Here is an 18,838-nt window from a genome sequence, read left to right as displayed (position 1 = left end):
ATAAGAGAACCTCCATGAACAATATCGTGGGGTTTTCCTATTGTTTTGGGGGAGCCCCCGATTTCTGACGATTTTGAAAATATTGTACGATATTTTCAATCGTCCGAAGCCCGATTCACATCCCTAGTTGTGGTAATACAATGGGATGCTGCATACATATAAGGATTGTAACATCTTTTATAAGTATATTAATATGACTTTCTGTATATTTCTGGTTAGTATCTTCTCTGGGAGGATGTATCCCTTTGTGAAGCAGATAAAGATTGGCGTGCTGTGGTCTGATTTTTTTTACGGATTCCATTGTTACATTAAATCTTTTCTCTACACAGCATATCTCCTCCACAAGATGTGTCTGCTAGTTTCTAATGGATCTCTTCCTTAAGTCCAGAAGCCCAGAGCCAAGTTAGTATTCTGGCGACTATAGATTTGGCTGCAACTCATGTAGAAGTGTCAAACAAATCATAAATGCCCACTCATAAAAAAAGAACTCAAACCAGCATCCAAACAAAAAGCACCAAGGTACATCGCCGAACTGAAGAAGATCAAACACCTATTAAGACAAGCCGAAAATAACTGGGGACAAAACCCCACCCCCCAGCTAAAAGACCGATTCAGAACCATACTCTACATATACAAGACCGACATCGACAGAGCCAAATGCACCTTCCGTGCTATGAAGATACACAACTACCAATCCAACCCCAGAACCCTTTTTACATATGTTAATAACCTCACCCAACCAATTCAAAATGCACCCAGTACAGCCAATCAGACAAGCACTTGCAACGAGTTAGTCCAATTCTTCAACAACAAAATAATAAATCTAATTTCGAAGAACCCCATTTCAAACGAAGAAACCACCACCGACTCAACCACAAACAAGAGGAACTGGACACATTTCGAAAACGTCGCATCTACCGAAATTGAAGCAATCATACAAAACATCAATCCTGCTGCACATCCCATCAACCCAATTCCAATAAAATTCCTTAAGCAAATACCGAACCACATAGCCAAACCAATAGCAAACATAGTCAATCTATCACTAGATCAAGGCATCTACCCAGATAAGCTAAAATGGGCCATTATCAAGCCGATCTTCAAAAAGCCACATCTAGATGAAGCTGATCCAGCAGATTTCAGACCAATATCGAACCTACCTTTCATAGCCAAGATCCTCAAAAAAATTGTGAACCGTCAACTCTCAGAACACGTAAACACCCACAACATACTATATCCAACCCAACACAGATTCAGAACATCCCTCAGCACCAAAACCCTGCTACTCTCCCTATTGGACACAATTCTCAGAGGACTGGACCATGATCAATCCTATCTACTTATCCTCCTTGACATCTCCGCAGCTTTTGACACCGTCAACCACAAAATCCTATTACACAGACTAAGAGAAATTGGCTTACATGGTGCAGCTCTTAACTGGTTCAATTCATACCTATCCAACAGGTCCTACAAAGTCAGACTCAACGACACTGAATCCATGCAAATCCCCCTTCCCCACGGTGTCCCTCAAGGATCCTCCCTCTCATCCACACTATTCAACATTTACATGACACCCCCCCTTGCGAACTCCTAAACGGACTAGGAATGATCCACTATGTATACGCCGATGACGTGCAAATTCTACTCCCAATCAAAGCCTCAATTGAAAAAACCCTAAGCCAATGGAACTCCCACCTACTCACAATAAAAAACCTACTCTCTCAGCTATACCTCACTCTCAACCCACAACAAAACAGAAATCCTATACATATCCAACAATCCTAATCCATCTCCCACTAATAACCTCGCCACACATCAATCAAAAAAACAGACACTCATATCAATAAAAAACCTAGGCATCATCCTGGATACCCAAATAAACTACAAAAAACACATTAACAACCTGTTAAAAGATGGATTCCATAAACTCCAGATCCTAAGAAAACTCAAACCTCTTCTCTACCCACAAGACTTCCGAACCGTCCTCCAGGGCCTTCTGTTTTCAAAACTCGACTACTGCAACTCTCCTACTAGGACTCCCAGCTTCCACCCTTAAACCTATCCAACTACCCAAAACACCACTGCCAGAGCCCTCAAAAAACAGTAGATCAGAACACATCACTCCCATCCTCAAAGAACTGCACTGGCTGCCCATTCAGCAGAGAATCCAATACAAGGCTCTATCCATCATACACAAAACTCTCTACAACAACAAACACAACTAGCTGACTATACCCCTGCACCTCCACACCCCAACAAGGAACCTTCGCTCCGCAAACACCGGACTCCTACAAACATCATCTCCGAAAACTGCACACAGATCATCTACAAGAGAATGAGTGCTATCACTTGCTGGCCCCACCCTATGGAACAAACTCCCCATTGGATTAAGAACAGAACCATCAACTCAATCATTCAAGAAAAATCTTAAAACCTGGCTATTTCACAAAGCCTTTGTAGCAATAACATAACCTCAATCCCAAACCGGATATCCTCCTCTACCATCTATAATCAATTACCGTCAATTCACTCTAACTTCTACTCCCTCCCCCCCTAAAAAAAACAAAACACCAACTCCGGCCCTCCTGCAACTTTTTGCCCGCTGCCAATCTACCATAGCTATTTCGCTGCAACAAACATGAGAATTCCCCCAAACGTCCCCCTTCCACCCAATGTATACCAAACTGTCTCATATTATTCATACCCAGCCTTGTTCAGCCATCAAGCAATCATTGTATTAACTTGTAATATATAACAATTACACCTTGACCATTTGCTTAACCATCGATCTTTCAGCCTTAAGCGGTTACAACGCTCACTGTTACCAACTAAAAGACGTACTGGACCATCAGCCAATGATACATATTCACTTGTAACAGATAAGAACTGCATCCTGACCATTGGTTTAACCGGTTTCTTTTAACTTTTATAATTGCTCGATGTAGTTGACAAAAGGGATCACCTGGCTTCCCGCCCTACTTAGTTATTTGTTAATCATTGTGACAAGTGACACTTAGTTTAACTTAGTTTACTTTAACTTTATCGTTTAACTGTTTTATATGTTCCATGTATTTGAAACGCCTTGTTTTCCTGCTCCCCTCATTTGTCTGTAAACCATTGTGATATGTAAAATCGAACATCGGTATATAAAAACAAATAAAAATAAATAAATGGATCGCCTAATGCTTCTGACGAAGTCCTCCATCTCTGACAAGACTTTGGTAAATTGTTTGCATGTTCTTTGAGTTTTTGTAAATGATTAAATAAGTACCGAATCATCTACAACTGATGAGCTTCTATTTTAGATTGTAAAGATGATCCTTGAAACGCTTGCTTCCCAATGGTATCCAAAATTCTCGTGTCCTTTCCAGGTGAAATATTTGAGAATGTTCTGGCTTTTTGTTTTGAGTATTCTCATTGCTGATTCCACAATAAATGATTCTTGTAGTAATTGTACTTTCATGTGCATAAGACATTTTTGTTTCCTGTATTTGATATCAACATTCTTGGCTACTGGAGTTATGGAATAAGGTGTTTTCCATAATTTTGCTTGGACATCTTGATACATAGGAGCAGCTGTAAATTGTTTAGGTGGTTGTGTGCACTGAACAACACCTGTTAATTCAGTGGTGTTCTCATCATCTTCCTGAAGACTGAATGGAATAGCTTCAGCCGTCTTCTGAATGAATACTGAGTAGGAGGTATCTTTTGGCAGTATTGAATCCCTGTTTGTGTCAGAGGATGGATCTGAAGGTGGATCTGGCTGCCTGAAATATAGTCATAGGAATTGTGTGTGTTTTCTGAATTGGATGGAACATACAGTGGCAATCTAGATCTTATTTTCTCTTCATCAGAGTCTTCATTGTTAGTTTTTGGGTTTTTTAAATAAGACACAGGAAGTTTGGATTTCAATTGTTCTCTCAGTCATTCCAATATTGGTTTCTGGAAAGTGTGCTCAAATAAGTGTTGATGAAATCTGTCCAGTCTTCAGATGCACGTATGGCAATCCAGTAGTAAGCAAGTGGTAGCAGAAGATCTCCTTTGCTTGTTGAGGCTTGTGGCTTCAGATGCAATTTTGGTGGTGAAGATTTATTTGCATGCATTTACCTCTTAGGTATTCAAATATTTCTCATGCATATTCATTAGGGATATCCTGAAAACCCAACTGGCTTGGGGGGGGGGGGGGGGTGCGCGTAAGACCGGTTTGAGCACTTTTTTTTTTCTGTGCTAAGGGTCATTTCCTTGCAGATGTGTCTATGCCAGGGGTGCTCAAACTGGTCTTACGGGCATATTTGCATACCTAGGAGGTAGTGTATGCAAATAAATCTCAGACTAATAAAACAGGATGGAAGGTTGTCTAAAAGAGCCGTTTGGGCAACAAAGTGGGTTAGACACCAACTGTAGTCCAAGTGTATACTTTATTAGGATGGAGACGTAAATTCATAAAATCATACCAATGCCTGACTCAGACCCAGTTGGGGGCGAAACTCGGCCTGAGTCGGGCATTGGTATGATTTTATGAATTTACGTCTCCATCCTAATAAAGCATACACTTGGACTACAGTTGGTGTCTAACCCACTTTGTTGCAAATAAATCTCATGCATATTCATTGATATCAGGGATATCAGGGATATCCTGAAAACCCGACTGCATGGGGGGTCCGTAGGACTGGTTTGAGCACCCCTGGTCTATACTATTGTTCTGCACTCAAGTGAGTTGTTGCATCTCTGCACCAACATTTTCTGGCACCGATGATTCTGCACTATTGTCTCGATGCTTTGGCACCAGGGATCTTGCTACCTGATCCTTTTGATCTTTTTGAGTGGGAGGGATCTGTGGGTAGAGATCATCTCTATTTTTTGTGGTGACTAGATTCCTCATGATCTGATGAGCATACAAGCTTACACTAAAGTTTTAGATCTCTATATATGCATGCCCTTGGGGACATTTTTCCACATTTTGGCTGCAATTAGGACTAACTTGCGCCAGCCCTAAGCAATTGAGGCATAAGGAGTGCTGGTCTGCTGTAGCCATCTTATAATGACATTTTTCACAAAATGTAAATGTAGTTTTTGCCTTTTTATTCAGACAAAGTAGTACGCAAAGCCATTTTTAAACTCTTCTTTGAATTTTTTTCTGTTTCTTGAAGTTCTTGAGGTTTTTTTGTTTTTGAAAATGTGGCTGAGGTGAGGAGAGCCCAGCTGTTCATGAAATGGATAAAACAAGACTGAGGGGCAGGGCACGCGGCAACTCTAGTGCCTGAGCTCCTGCGCTTACCCAGAAGGAAGGCAAAGAATTTTCTGGGCTAGGAGAAAAAGAGGACCAACACAGGGCCATTGGATTTGTTATGCTTGTCCATGAAGAAAACTGTTAGTTTGAAAGGTCTGCTCAGTCAAACTCTCCCCCTTGGGAGCAGCTTGTGCTGTGCTGGGCCTTTTGGTTTGAGGACATGACCCTGTAATGAAAACGGGAAATTGGAGCTTTGTGGTAAGCAGTGGCAGTGACAGAGAGAATTGCCAGGCAAGGGCCAAAGCAGTAGCAGCAAAAACAAAGAGTTTAGATCCATTTCACGAAAAGAAACAAGCAAACCTTTCTACATGAGAGGCCAATCTATATTTTATGAGTCCTGCAACAGTATAAATAAAGCTGTATTAGACAAACACCTTCTTCATCAGCTAGAAGGTAAATCTCCCTCTCTCGCCAATCTTGACCCTCATTAACATTGGCTGCTCTCCTTGCCTACTTTCCCTGCCTTTCCCTATATATTTAGCAGAATGGTCTGCTGCAATCTTTCTCCTCTCTCCACCTGAGTATTCACATCCTCCTTTTCTTTCCATCTTGTGCTCCAGCTTGCTGTCACTGGAGACATTATGAGGCAGAGATGGGCAACTCTGGTCCTCAAAGGCCCTTAACCGATTAGGTTTTCAGGGTAGCCTTAATAAATATGCATGAAATACATTTGCATACAGTCAAGGCAAAGTGCATGTAAATCTTTCTTATGTGCATTCATTAAGGATATCCTGAAAACTGCACCAGTTAAGTTGTCCACCTCTGCCTTAAAGGGAGTGTCACAGGGAAGCTCAGTCCCTGCTGTTGGTTTGGTCTCTGTGCATGATAAGATTGAACTGATTATTATTGCCTCATTCTTCTCTGCACATTTCATGTCAGTCAACTTGCTCCTAAAATTCAACTTCCTTCCCCTCGTCTAATGCTATAGTGTACAGGAATTTGGGTAAAATGTTCTCTTCTCCATCCCACTAGTGCCCCTGTGTGAGCTCAGTCTACCCCCTTTACTTTTCTAAGGCCCTTATTCAAAAGGCACTTTCCCCCCATTTTGTACCTCTGGAAAAAGGCCCTGTGCTTCTGTGTCTACAACTTGACACTTGCAGAAATAAGGACCTTCCCCAGCCCCTCTTAGAAGCTGTCATGCATATGCATATAATCATCCACTCCAGAGGTGGCTGCATGCATCTATAAGGCATCATTTGTTCTTCAGTCTCCACAACCAGCCTGTTTCCTTTCCTTTCTAGGTGATTCAGCGGAGAGAGGATGGCTCTGTGAACTTTTTCCGAGGCTGGGAAGCATACCGGGATGGATTCGGGAGGCTCACAGGCGAGCTCTGGTTAGGTACAGACACATTCATGTACATGTTCCATGCAAAAAAGAGAAAAAAAGGCAGGAGCTGCCAACATTCCCAATTCAGAAAGAAATACTTCTAGAGCTTTGAAAATGAAAGGCAGAATTACTGAGGATAGGTTCAGTAGCTAAAGTATTAAGGTCTGGCTGTGTTTCAACCAGAAAAATTTGTATCCATAATTATTGCTTTATCCTTCTGTTATAAAAACACCCGCTGGAGCAGATAATATTTTATAGTGGAAGGGGAATACCAGGAGCAGTGTGTGCAGCCCCAGGAGCTGGAATCTGTCCATTACTTGCTGAGCTCAAGATGGTGGCTTCTAGGCATACCTGAGAACTCTCAGGATTTCACCCTGAGACTTAGGGAATTTGCATCAGTTGCAGGGTCTCAGGGGAAACACTAGAAATCTCGGCCTCTCAATAGATAGCTCAGCCACTCCCCTTCCTCAGTAATAGGCAGAGAGAGAACAGTGCGTGCGGCCGAGCACACCATTTACCACGCGATTGGCCGCATGTTTCCCACCAGCATCTATTAGGGGTGTGCATTCGTTTCCTACGTATTGGTAATCTGCAACGTATAGGGCCGTATTCGTTGTATTCGTGGGGAAGCGAAACATATCGCAATCCCCCACGAATACAACGAATCTTCGCTGAATTATTCGGCCATCTAAAGGAGCAAATTTAAACAAACCCCCCACCCTCCTGACCCCCCCCCCCCCCCAAGACTTACCAAAACTCCGTGGTGGTCCAGCGGGGAGTCCGGGAGCCATCTCCTGCACTCACGTCTCAGCTGCCGGTATTCAAAATGGTGCCAATAGCCTTTGACCTTACTATGTCACAGGAGCTACCGGTGCCATTGGTCAGCCCCTGTCACATGGTAGCGCCATCACTCCTGCACTCGGTGCCATTGGAGAGGGGCTGCAATATACTCAGTCTGCAGCAGTGATTCCAGGACTTGGGATTCACTCAGCCAAGGGTAGAGTGAGGATGCATAAGTCATGGAGCTGAAACTTATAGGGAATGGGAGCACAGGGAGTGCTGGGGTCAAGGAAGGGAAAGTATGCTGGGATCATGAATGGAGGGGGAACAGGTGATGGGGGATGGAAGAAAGATAAAAGGGGGGTGGAAAAGAGAAAGCTGATACATATTATTCCATCCCGTCCCCCTCCATCTGCTAATCAACAGCAATCTTAGGGTGACCACAATTCAAAAGTTCCCAGGTATGTTTCTAGGGGATATTCTCTCTGCACCTCTAAGTCCTATTAGCCTCATAGCAGCATAGAAAAGAGTTCGGGCCCCAGCTCAGCCGATGCAGAATTTTGGGGCCGATGCAATACAGTGCACTCAGCTGAGCACACTGTTTAAGCCGCTGTCAAATGCGGGTTAAATAGATGCTAATCCACCCCCTAATGCAATTGGGGGATTAGCACCTATTTAACATGCGTCTGATGCGGAGTGAACAAGTTAGCGCTCATCACATGCAAATGCATGTGAATGAGGCTATTACTCATTTACTCCAAATGCAAAAATATAAGTGTGCATCTCAGACGCACATTTATCGCTCAGATAGTAACGCCTGCCTGGAGCAGGCGTTAATAGCTGAGCACATTGAAAAGAAGTACAGAAAAGTAGAAAAAAATGCTTTTCTGTACTTCTTTTTTAAAGTAAAAAAATAATATAAAATAACTTGGCAGACTGCCGAGTTATGAAGACCGACGCTGGTAAACTCAGCCTCGGTTTTCATAACCGTCCATCTGCCAGCAATGAAAATGGCCGCCGATAAACTCGGTGGCCATTTTCATTACTGGCAGACAGGCAGGTTATGAAAACCGAGGCCGAGTTTACCGGCCTCTGTCTTCATAACCAGCAGCCATGGTGGGTCGCGTTAGGAAGGAGGCGCTACCCCCTAATTTCCATATTGCATGGCGCCCCTCCTTGCGGGCGCCATGCGTGCGTTAAAGAAACGCGTTGAAAAGTCAACACCCGCTTTCGGCGCACATAATTGCATCGGCCCCTTAATGAGTCAATACTCAGGGCACAGCTAACAGCTCCTTAAATGAAATCTATTGGTGGCAATGAAGGTGCTTGGCGATCACTTTGCCTCTTTGATCAGTACTTGGCTGACAGACCTGATCTGAATGCAGATGTGAAGGTCCTGATTCTGGAGCCCAGAGCTCTCCACGGAGAACAGAGCAAACCAAATACCCATCTTTGTTCTATGGGGGAGAAAGAGCAGCAAAGCAATTAATGCATTACCATAAAGAAAGATGAAGCAGCTAATTAGTAAGGTTAGTGACAAAGGTGATTGGGGTGGAATAGCTGCAGTATCAATCAATCAATTTCAGAAGGAAGGTGAAAGGAAAAGGTTTGCAATTAATGGAGGGGACAAAAGGGAGAGTGAAGGTACTCATGATTATAACTAAATTGAAATGGTCAGGGGAGGAAGATGAGGCTGCAGGTCAGAAGGAAGAGGGATGCCAGATACAAGTCCTGGGGTTACAAATCCTCTTTTGAAGCTTTTCATTTAGAAAATCTTTGCGAATTCTCTGCAGTGGGAGCTGGAACACTAGGGCCTGACTCCTTCCTTTTCAACAGCTTGTAATCACTGAGACAGGAAATCATTCACCAAATAACTGTGGAGGGCACACGACAAGGCCTGCTGACCGAACAGGCATCAGGCAGCTGTCTGCGTTCTCTCCCTCTTCATCCTTTTACCTGCTCCTCTTCCCTCTCCACTACACGCACACAGAAAAGTAAGCATGCATCGCCTTGGATGGGAGATGTAACCTCAGATGACACGCTGATAATAATTCAGAAGCAACTTTTATTAAGTTCCTGCCCAATTGAGAGGTAATCATATTAGCATTCTCCCTTCTTACAGGAGAGCTCAACAAAGGAGGGGGCCAAGTTAACAGCAAATCAAAGAGGAGGAAAAAGGACATGTAGATAGAAAAATAATAGGGAAAATCTTTTAAACTAATACACCCCTCTGCCACTTTCCCCCCCTCCCCCAGGATCTAGAACTCTCTACAGCAAAGGAGGCGTGGCATAGAGTTTATTGGGTTGGGTTAGCGTTGGGGGGAGGCACTAGAAACAAAGAAATGGGGGAAGGAGAAATGGAACCTCTGGGATAGGCGTGGGATAGAGGAAGAGGAGTCAGCCCTTGGAATAAGATTGGGGTACAGGGAGGCAGAGCTCCTGGGTTAGGGTTGGGGCAGGGGAGGTGTTGGATTTTGGTCTGAGCTCAAAAGATTAATAAAACATGAGCTTCTCTGAAACCCCCGTGGAATGAGACGTGATCTGCCTTTGCAGGATGTGGGAGACCAGAGTGATGCTTGAATTTTATGCTCTTAACAGAGCTGGAGAATTAGATGGTGGTGACAGAATGCCTTCCTCTCCTCTTAAAACAAGAAATGCTTAGGGAATGATAATGTCTGTGTGTATTAGAGAAACATCAAAGCCAGATCAGGTAGCATAGTTAGTTAATGGTTTGTTATTAGTACATATAGACCACAACGAGTGCAGAAAAGTATGACTTAGTCCAAGTATCTTCTAATTCATGCTTTATTATATCTTTACATCACTAATATCTAAGCGGCAACTCCACTGTTTGTATTTACATAGAAACATAGAAACAAAGAAATGACGGCAGAAGAAGACCAAATGGCCCATCCAGTCTGCCCAGCAAGCTTCCCTCATTTCTTCTCTCATACTTATCTGTTTCTCTTAGCTCTTGGTTCTAATTCCCTTCCACCCCCGCCATTAATGTAGAGAGCGGTGATGGAGCTGCATCCAAGTGAAATATCTAGCTTGATTAGTTAGAGGTAGTAGGGGTAGTAACCGCCGCAATAAGCAAGCTACACCCATGCTTATTTGTTTTTACCCAGATTATGTTATACAGCCCTTATTGGTTGTTTATCTTCTCCCCTGCTGTTGAAGCAGGGAGCTATGCTGGATATGCGTGAGGTATCAGTTTTTTTCTTCTCCCCTGCCGTTGAAGCAGAGAGCTACATCATATCGGGTCCCCCGACACGGACCCGTGTTTCGCCGTAGCTGCGACAGGAGGGACATGGAATTCAAAAAACATCTGTAAATAAATATGTAATAAGGACTAAGTAAAATAGGCCATCAGACCGACAACAAAAAAGCTTGTAAAATTTAAAGGTACAGACATACCCGTATTCTTCTCCGTGATCTTTTGACAGGGAGCGCATAGTACAATGGAGTACCGGGGTTTTAAAATTATTGAAAAAGGCGCCAAACTGTTCCAACAATCAGAACACAGGAATCAGGGACCAATCAAAAAGGAAGCCTTGTAGAGCTAGTAAACAAGTGCCATTCCAATTCTTTATTAAGCCCTTTCGGAGAGACGGTATCCAGAGTATATATCCACCTCTGTTCCTTCCATATTAAAAACTCAGAATAACCCTGTCAAAAGATATCTACCTCTGTTCCTTCCGTATTAAAAACTCAGAATAACCCTGACAAAACTCAGATTAACCCTGTCAAAAGATCACTGAGAAGAATACGGGTATGTCTGTACCTTTAAATTTTACAAGCTTTTTTGTTGTCGGTCTGATTGCCTATTTTACTTAGTCCTTATTACATGTTTATTTACAGATGTTTTTTGAATTCCATGTCCCTCCTGTCGCAGCTACGGCGAAACACGGGTCCGTGTCGGGGGACCCAATATGATGTAATTACAAACAGTGGAGTTGCGCTTAGATATTAGTGATGTAAAGATATAATAAAGCATGAATTAGAAGATACTTGGACCAAGTCATACTTTTCTGCACTCGTTGTGGCCTTCATGAGATGGACAGTGAAATGGTAAGAGAAATTAGGGAAGCTAACCAAATTGGTAGTGCAGTAATAATGGGAGACTTCAATTACCCCAATATTGACTGGGTAAATGTATCATCGGGACATGCTAGAGAGATAACATTCCTGGATGGAATAAATGATAGCTTTATGGAGCAATTGGTTCAGGAACCGACGAGAGAGGGAGCAATTTTAGATCTAATTCTCAGTGGAGCACAGGACTTAGTGAGAGAGGTAACGGTGGTGGGGCCGCTTGGCAATAGTGATCATAATATGATCAAATTTGATTTAATGACTGGAAGAGGAACAGTGTGCAAATCCAAGGCTCTCGTGCTAAACTTTCAAAAGGGAAACTTTGATAAAATGAGAAAAATTGTTAGAAAAAAACTGAAAGGAGCAGCTACAAAAGTAAAATATGTCCAAAAGGCATGGTCATTGTTAAAAAATACCATTCTAGAAGCACAGTCTAGATGTATTCCACACATTAAGAAAGGTGGAAAGAAGGCAAAACGATTACCGGCATGGTTAAAAGGGGAGGTGAAAGAAGCTATTTTAGCCAAAAGATCTTCATTCAAAAATTGGAAGAAGGAGCCAACAGAAGAAAATAGGATAAAGCATAAACGTTGGCAAGTTAAATGTAAGACATTGATAAGACAGGCTAAGAGAGAATTTGAAAAGAAGTTGGCTGTAGAGGCAAAAACTCACAGTAAAAACTTTTTTAAATATATCCGAAGCAGAAAGCCTGTGAGGGAATCAGTTGGACCGTTAGATGATCGAGGGGTTAAAGGGGCACTTAGAGAAGATAAGGCCATCGCGGAAAGATTAAATGATTTCTTTGCTTCGGTGTTTACTGAAGAGGATGTTGGGGAGGTACCCGTAATGGAGAAGGCTTTCATGGGTAATGATTCAGATGGACTGAATCAAATCACAATGAACCTAGAAGATGTGGTAGGCCTGATTGACAAACTGAAGAGTAGTAAATCACCTGGACCGGATGGTATACACCCCAGAGTTCTGAAGGAACTAAAAAATGAAATTGCAGACCTATTAGTAAAAATTTGTAACCTATCATTAAAATCATCCATTGTACCTGAAGACTGGAGGATAGAAAATGTAACCCCAATATTTAAAAAGAGCTCCAGGGGCGATCCGGGAAACTACAGACCGGTTAGCCTGACTTCAGTGCCAGGAAAAATAGTGGAAAGTGTTTTAAACATCAAAATCACAGAACATATAGAAAGACATGGTTTAATGGAACAAAGTCAGCATGGCTTTACCCAAGGCATGTCTTGCCTCACAAATCTGCTTCACTTTTTTGAAGGAGTTAATAAACATGTGGATAAAAGTGAACCGGTAGATGTAGTATACTTGGATTTTCAGAAGGCGTTTGACAAAGTTCCTCATGAGAGGCTTCTAGGAAAAGTAAAAAGTTATGGGATAGGTGGCGATGTCCTTTCGTGGATTGCAAACTGGCTAAAAGACAGGAAACAAGAGTAGGATTAAATGGAAAATTTTCTCAGTGGAAGGGAGTGGGCAGTGGAGTGCCTCAAGGATCTGTATTGGGACCCATACTTTTCAATATATTTATAAATGATCTGGAAAGAAATACGACGAGTGAGATAATCAAATTTGCAGATGATACAAAATTATTCAGAGTAGTTAAATCACAAGCAGATTGTGATAAATTGCAGGAAGACCTTGTGAGCCTGGAAAACTGGGCATCGAAAAGGCAGATGAAATTTAATGTGGATAAGTGCAAGGTGATGTATATGGAAAAATAACCGATGCTATAGTTACACAATGTTAGGTTCCATATTAGGAGCTACCAATCAAGAAAGAGATCTAGGCGTCATAGTGGATGACACATTGAAATCATCGGTTCAGTGTGCTGCGGCAGTCAAAAAAGCAAACAGAATGTTGGGAATTATTAGAAAGGGAATGGTGAATAAAACGGAAAATGTCATAATGCCTCTGTATCGCTCCATGGTGAGACCCCACCTTGAATACTGTGTACAATTCTGGTCGCCACATCTCAAAAAAGATATAGTTGCGATGGAGAAGGTACAGAGAAGGGCGACCAAAATGACAAAGGGAATGAACAGCTCCCCTATGAGGAAAGACTAAAGAGATTAAGACTTTTCAGCTTGGAGAACAGACGGCTGAGAAGGGAAACAGAGAGTAGGATTAAATGGACAAATTTTCTCAGTGGAAGGGAGTGGACAGTGGAGTGCCTCAGGCATCTGTATTAGGACCCTTACTTTTCAATATATTTATAAATGATCTGGAAAGAAATACGACGAGTGAGATAATCAAATTTGCAGATGACACAAAATTGTTCAGAGTAGTTAAATCACAAGCAGATTGTGATAAATTGCAGGAAGACCTTGTGAGACTGGAAAATTGGGCATCCAAATGGCAGATGAAATTTAATGTGGATAGGTGCAAGGTGATGCATATAGGGAAAAATAACCCATGCTATAATTACACAATGTTGGGTTCCATATTAAATGCTACAACCCAAGAAAGAGATCTAGGTGTCATAGTGGATAACACATTGAAATCGTCGGTGCAGTGTGCTGCGGTAGTCAAAAAAGTAAACAGAATGTTGGGAATTATTAGAAAAGGAATGGTGAATAAAACGGAAAATGTCATAATGCCTCTGTATCGCTCCATGGTGAGACCGCACCTTGAATACTGTGTACAATTCTGGTCGCCGCATCTCAAAAAAGATATAATTGCGATGGAGAAGGTACAGAGAAGGGCTACCAAAATGATAAGGGGAATGGAACAACTCCCCTATGAGGAAAGACTAAAGAGGTTAGGACTTTTCAGCTTGGAGAAGAGACGACTGAGGGGGGATATGATAGAGGTGTTTAAAATCATGAGAGGTCTAGAACGGGTAGATGTGAATCGGTTATTTACTCTTTCGGATAGTAGAAAGACTAGGGGGCACTTCATGAAGTTAGCATGGGGCACATTTAAAACTAATCGGAGAAAGTTCTTTTTTACTCAACGCACAATTAAACTCTGGAATTTGTTGCCAGAGAATGTGGTTAGTGCAGTTAGTATAGCTGTGTTTAAAAAAGGATTGGATAAGTTCTTGGAGGAGAAGTCCATTACCTGCTATTAAGTTCATTTAGAGAATAGCCACTGCCATTAGCAATGGTAACATGGAATAGACTTAGGGGCGGATTTTAAAAGGCCCGTGCGCGCCGGCGCGCCTATTTTGCATAGGCCGCCGGCGTGCATAAAGCCCCGGGACGCGCGTAAGTCCCGGGTCTTTCGAAAAGGGGCGGGAGGGGGCGTGTCCGAGGGCGTTCCCGAAATGACGCGGCGTTTCGGGGGCGTGCCACGGCGTTTCAGGGGCTGGCCCGGGAGTGTGGCGCAGGCCCGGGGGCGTGGTCGAGGCCTCCGGACCAGCCCCCGGGACCGGAGGACGGAGCGGGGCTGCCGGCGACAGGCGTAACTTTGCCGACAAGGGTAGGGGGGGTTTAGCTAGGGCCGGGGGGTGGGTTAGGTAGGGGAAGGGAGGGGAAGGTGGGGGGAGGGAACAGGCAGCGCGCGCTGGGCTCGGCGCGCGCAGGTTGCACAAATGTGCACCCCTTGCGCGTGCCGACCCCGGATTTTATAAGATACGCGCGTATCTTATAAAATCCAGCGTACTTTTGTTCGTGCCTGGTGCGCGAACAAAAGTACGCGATCGCGCAAGTATTTAAAATCTGCCCCTTAGTTTTTGGGTACTTGCCAGGTTCTTATGGCCTGGATTGGCCACTGTTGGAAATAGGATGCTGGGCTTGATGGACCCTTGGTCTGACCCAGTATGGCATTTTCTTATGTTCTTATGCTGAGTGCAGCATCTGCTCATATTAACTCTGGAATTATTAGTACAAACATAACTCACTTTTCATGGTTTTTTGCAGTTGGAGGCTTATTTTGGGCATCCACCATTAGTGGCATAGACATGGGTGGGCTACAGTACATCCACTTTGGGCTCAGCCCACTCAATAGAGCTGCCACTGGCCTGAGAAAAGAGGCCCTGCTGCAGGGTCACCACAGCGCTCATCCTGTGTGGTCTGCAAAGAGACCCTTCACAGGGCCACTGTAGAACTCATCCCATGGTGGCCCTGCCACAGGGCCACCACATCCCATCCTGCAGTGGCTCAAGTTGGAAGCCTTGTATAAGGAGGCTGGAAAGAGAGGGAGAGGCCCTGATAGTGTGTGTGTTGTGTGTGATAGAGAACATAGAAATGATAAGCTTGTGTGCGTGTATTTGTGATAAAGCATGTGGGAGTGACAGCCTCTGTGTGTGTGTATGAGAGAGAGAGCATGTGGGAGTGGAGAGCCTGTGTGTGTGTGTGTGTGTGAGAAAGAGAACATTTGGAGTGGAGAATGTGTGTGTGTATGAGAGAGCATGTGGGAGCAGAGTGTGTGTGAGGGTCAAGGAAGCATGTATGTGGGAGTCTGTGTGTGTGTGAGAGAGAGAGAGATAATGCAAGAGTGGGAGCCTGTGTGTGTGAGAGAGAGAGAGAATGCGAGAGAGGAAGCCTGTGTGTGTGAGAGAGAGAGAATGCGAGAGAGGGAGCCTGTGTGTGTGAGAAAGAGAGCCTTTGTATGTGTTTGAGGGAGAAAGGAAAGAAGATGGGAGGAGACAGAAGAAACAAAAGAAAAAAGGGACCTTAAAAAAGGAATTAGGAAAAGACAGACAAAGGGAAAATGGGATAAAAAGAGTCAACCAATTAGAAAATTAAGATCAGACAACAAAGCTATATATATATATATATATATATCTTTCAGCAATTGGAATATGCCATCTTTGAGAATGTGCATTGAGTACATGTTTGTGTTTCTTATTTATAGTCCATTATTACATAATAAGTAAAAGTCTGTCTGATTTCCAAATGTGGAAATCAGACTATACTAGTGTATAGTTTCTCTGTAGAGATTTGTAGCAGTCTGGCTTCTTGTTTTCCCAGTAAGTGGTGTATTAGTGTTCAAGAGCCTGATGTAATATTTGCATTGCTGTCTTTTCATAGATAAAATTGCTGCTGTTTGAGTCCTTAGAGTTAGTGCTGTTATGGTATGGTACTACAAGGTTCTAGTTTGTTTTTTTTAAAAGAGGTTTGTGTTACTTCACACAGTGTTTGGCAGTGAAGTGACTTTGTTTTGCTCTTATTGAGGTGATACTAGAATTTGAATATTTTTTGCATGTTGGGTTGTAATATGAACTATCCTGGTTCTGTTCTGCACCCATTACAAATTTTAAGTTATTATTATTGCTTTTTTTTTTTTTTTTAAATTGTAGTTATGTTACTCTCTGCATTTTTGGAAAGAGGATTCATACAAAAAAATATTGATATGTTTTATTACATGATTGGATCTGATGTTTAAGTGTTCTTCGTTTACTTTTTACATGATATTGAGTATTTATAAATTGCAATAAATATAAATACAGATTAATAAGGCATTTTTAATGTTGGTAAGTGCTCAAAATAATTGAATTAAAATATTTTAAAGCATCACTCATGATGCACGATAGCTGTTGCAGACTACTTAGAAATCTATTGTCAGGTGCACTCTAAGGTATTATTTAATTGATAAGAGTATAACTAGTAGAGCCTAAACCTGTATGCCTGGAGTCCCTCACTTCTGGCTATGCTACTGTTCACCCTCCAAGGGAGACTGCAAGTTATTTACAGCTTTTGTAGTTACATGGATCATCTGCAGCTAGTGTATTTTTTTCTTGGATGCTTTCAGGGTTGAAGAAGATCCACATTTTGACCATTCAGGGCAATTATGAACTGCGTGTGGATCTGGAAGATTTTGAGAATAGCACAACCTTTGCTCATTATGGCACATTTGGGGTTGGGCTGTTCTCTGTGGATCCCGAAGAAGATGGATATCCGCTCACCATAGCAGATTATTCAGGAACAGCAGGTAAGGAAGGTGCAAATGTTGGCTGGGATTCAGAGATACCATACTCCAGGACTCTGGATGAGGGTGGGGAGTCCATGCCTCTGGCTGGAGTTGGGGGGAGGGGTATGTGTGGTACTGGGGCTCTTTAGATCAGGGAAGTTGAATGTCCATGTGCTATTTTGCACCCCTTCTGCCACCCACGTAAATAGCAGGTGCAACTAACATGGATGCTTTTAGGTTGCACACTTTACACTTTCTAAGGGAAGCAAAGCAGCCCATTCTTCTTTTAAAGTCTGCATGCAGCCTCCTTTGTGAATATGTCCAGGAACTCTTATGAGAGCTGTTTTTACATCTATATTTCTCCAGGGGACTCTCTCCTAAAACACAGTGGAATGAAATTCACCACCAAAGACGTGGACAATGACCACTCCGATAACAACTGTGCTGCTTTTTACCATGGGGCTTGGTGGTACCGCAACTGCCATGCTTCCAACTTGAATGGGCAATACCTGAAGGGACAGCACACTTCATATGCAGATGGCATTGAGTGGTCCTCCTGGACCGGTTGGCAGTACTCCCTCAAATTCACAGAGATGAAGATTCGGCCCGTGAGAGCTGAGAACTAGAGTCCTCCACCTGTAAGCAGCATCACAAAGGCATGTGTGCGAGAGGGCTACGGACAGTTACAGACAATCTTCTCTCAACAGGTTTGCACAGTCTGTGTTCCTGTGCAAAAACTCAGGACAGGATCAGGTCTGAGAGAAGTGAGCTAGTGATCTCCAGGCTAGGGAACCGTGCACTTTGACACCCAGCCTAAAGTTCAAAGGACATAGCTGTCTAAGGAGAGCAAATGTTACCTGGTGCTAAGCAGGGCACCCAGGAGCTACTGAACTTTGGATTCTCTCCAATAAAGACTAAACTATAAAATAATCCCTACACTCTCCCAGTATCCTTTCTGTATAAGCCCTTATGAAGTCACATTAGGCCCTGCCCGATACCAGTTGAGTCACTCTATCACCCTTTACTGAGAAATAGCCACTCCCAAAAGGCCTCATCAAGCTGCACAAATCTGTAAGAAAGAATTTTAAGGGGCTTCAGAAGCTGATTTGAGAGCATAAGGATTGTGGTTTACCATTCCCAGTGATTACATGACCAGCAACAAAGGTATTACAGTTGGAATGTATAAAACGTGAATTAGCTCTGCCTTTCACCAAGCTGGAAATCTGGAAGGTTTGCCGTACTGCAACCCCTGAAAGGGGTTAATTGCATAGTATAATACATAGAGCTTCTGACTTTAGGTGTTTATAAATTATAAATTTAGTCATTTATCTTCCAGCTAATTAGAGATTCTTTAGTGTTACCACAACTTGATGTTTTCATGGTACAAGTACTATTATTGGGTACCTTTTCTGGTTGAATCAAATACATACTGTATATTTGTGCAGCTGAGAAATCATCAGTGTGGAA

General features: G+C 42.9%; 1 protein-coding gene across 1 annotated transcript in view; it reads left to right on the top strand.

Moving 5' to 3' along the window:
- FIBCD1 (fibrinogen C domain containing 1) overlaps positions 1-18,838 on the top strand; it is a 54,899-nt gene extending 36,061 nt beyond the window's left edge. The window contains exons 4-6 of the mRNA XM_029614671.1: positions 6,532-6,628; positions 17,213-17,392; positions 17,738-18,838. Of these exons, the coding sequence (XP_029470531.1) occupies positions 6,532-6,628; positions 17,213-17,392; positions 17,738-17,997 (537 nt within the window). The 3' untranslated portion in view covers positions 17,998-18,838. The remainder of the gene's footprint in view (positions 1-6,531; positions 6,629-17,212; positions 17,393-17,737) is intronic.

This window comes from Rhinatrema bivittatum, chromosome 8 (assembly GCF_901001135.1).
Source record: "Rhinatrema bivittatum chromosome 8, aRhiBiv1.1, whole genome shotgun sequence".
Classification (NCBI taxonomy): Eukaryota; Metazoa; Chordata; class Amphibia; order Gymnophiona; family Rhinatrematidae; genus Rhinatrema; species Rhinatrema bivittatum.
The sequence above is the reverse complement of the archived record's forward strand: the minus strand, read 5'-3'. Positions and strand labels throughout refer to the sequence as shown.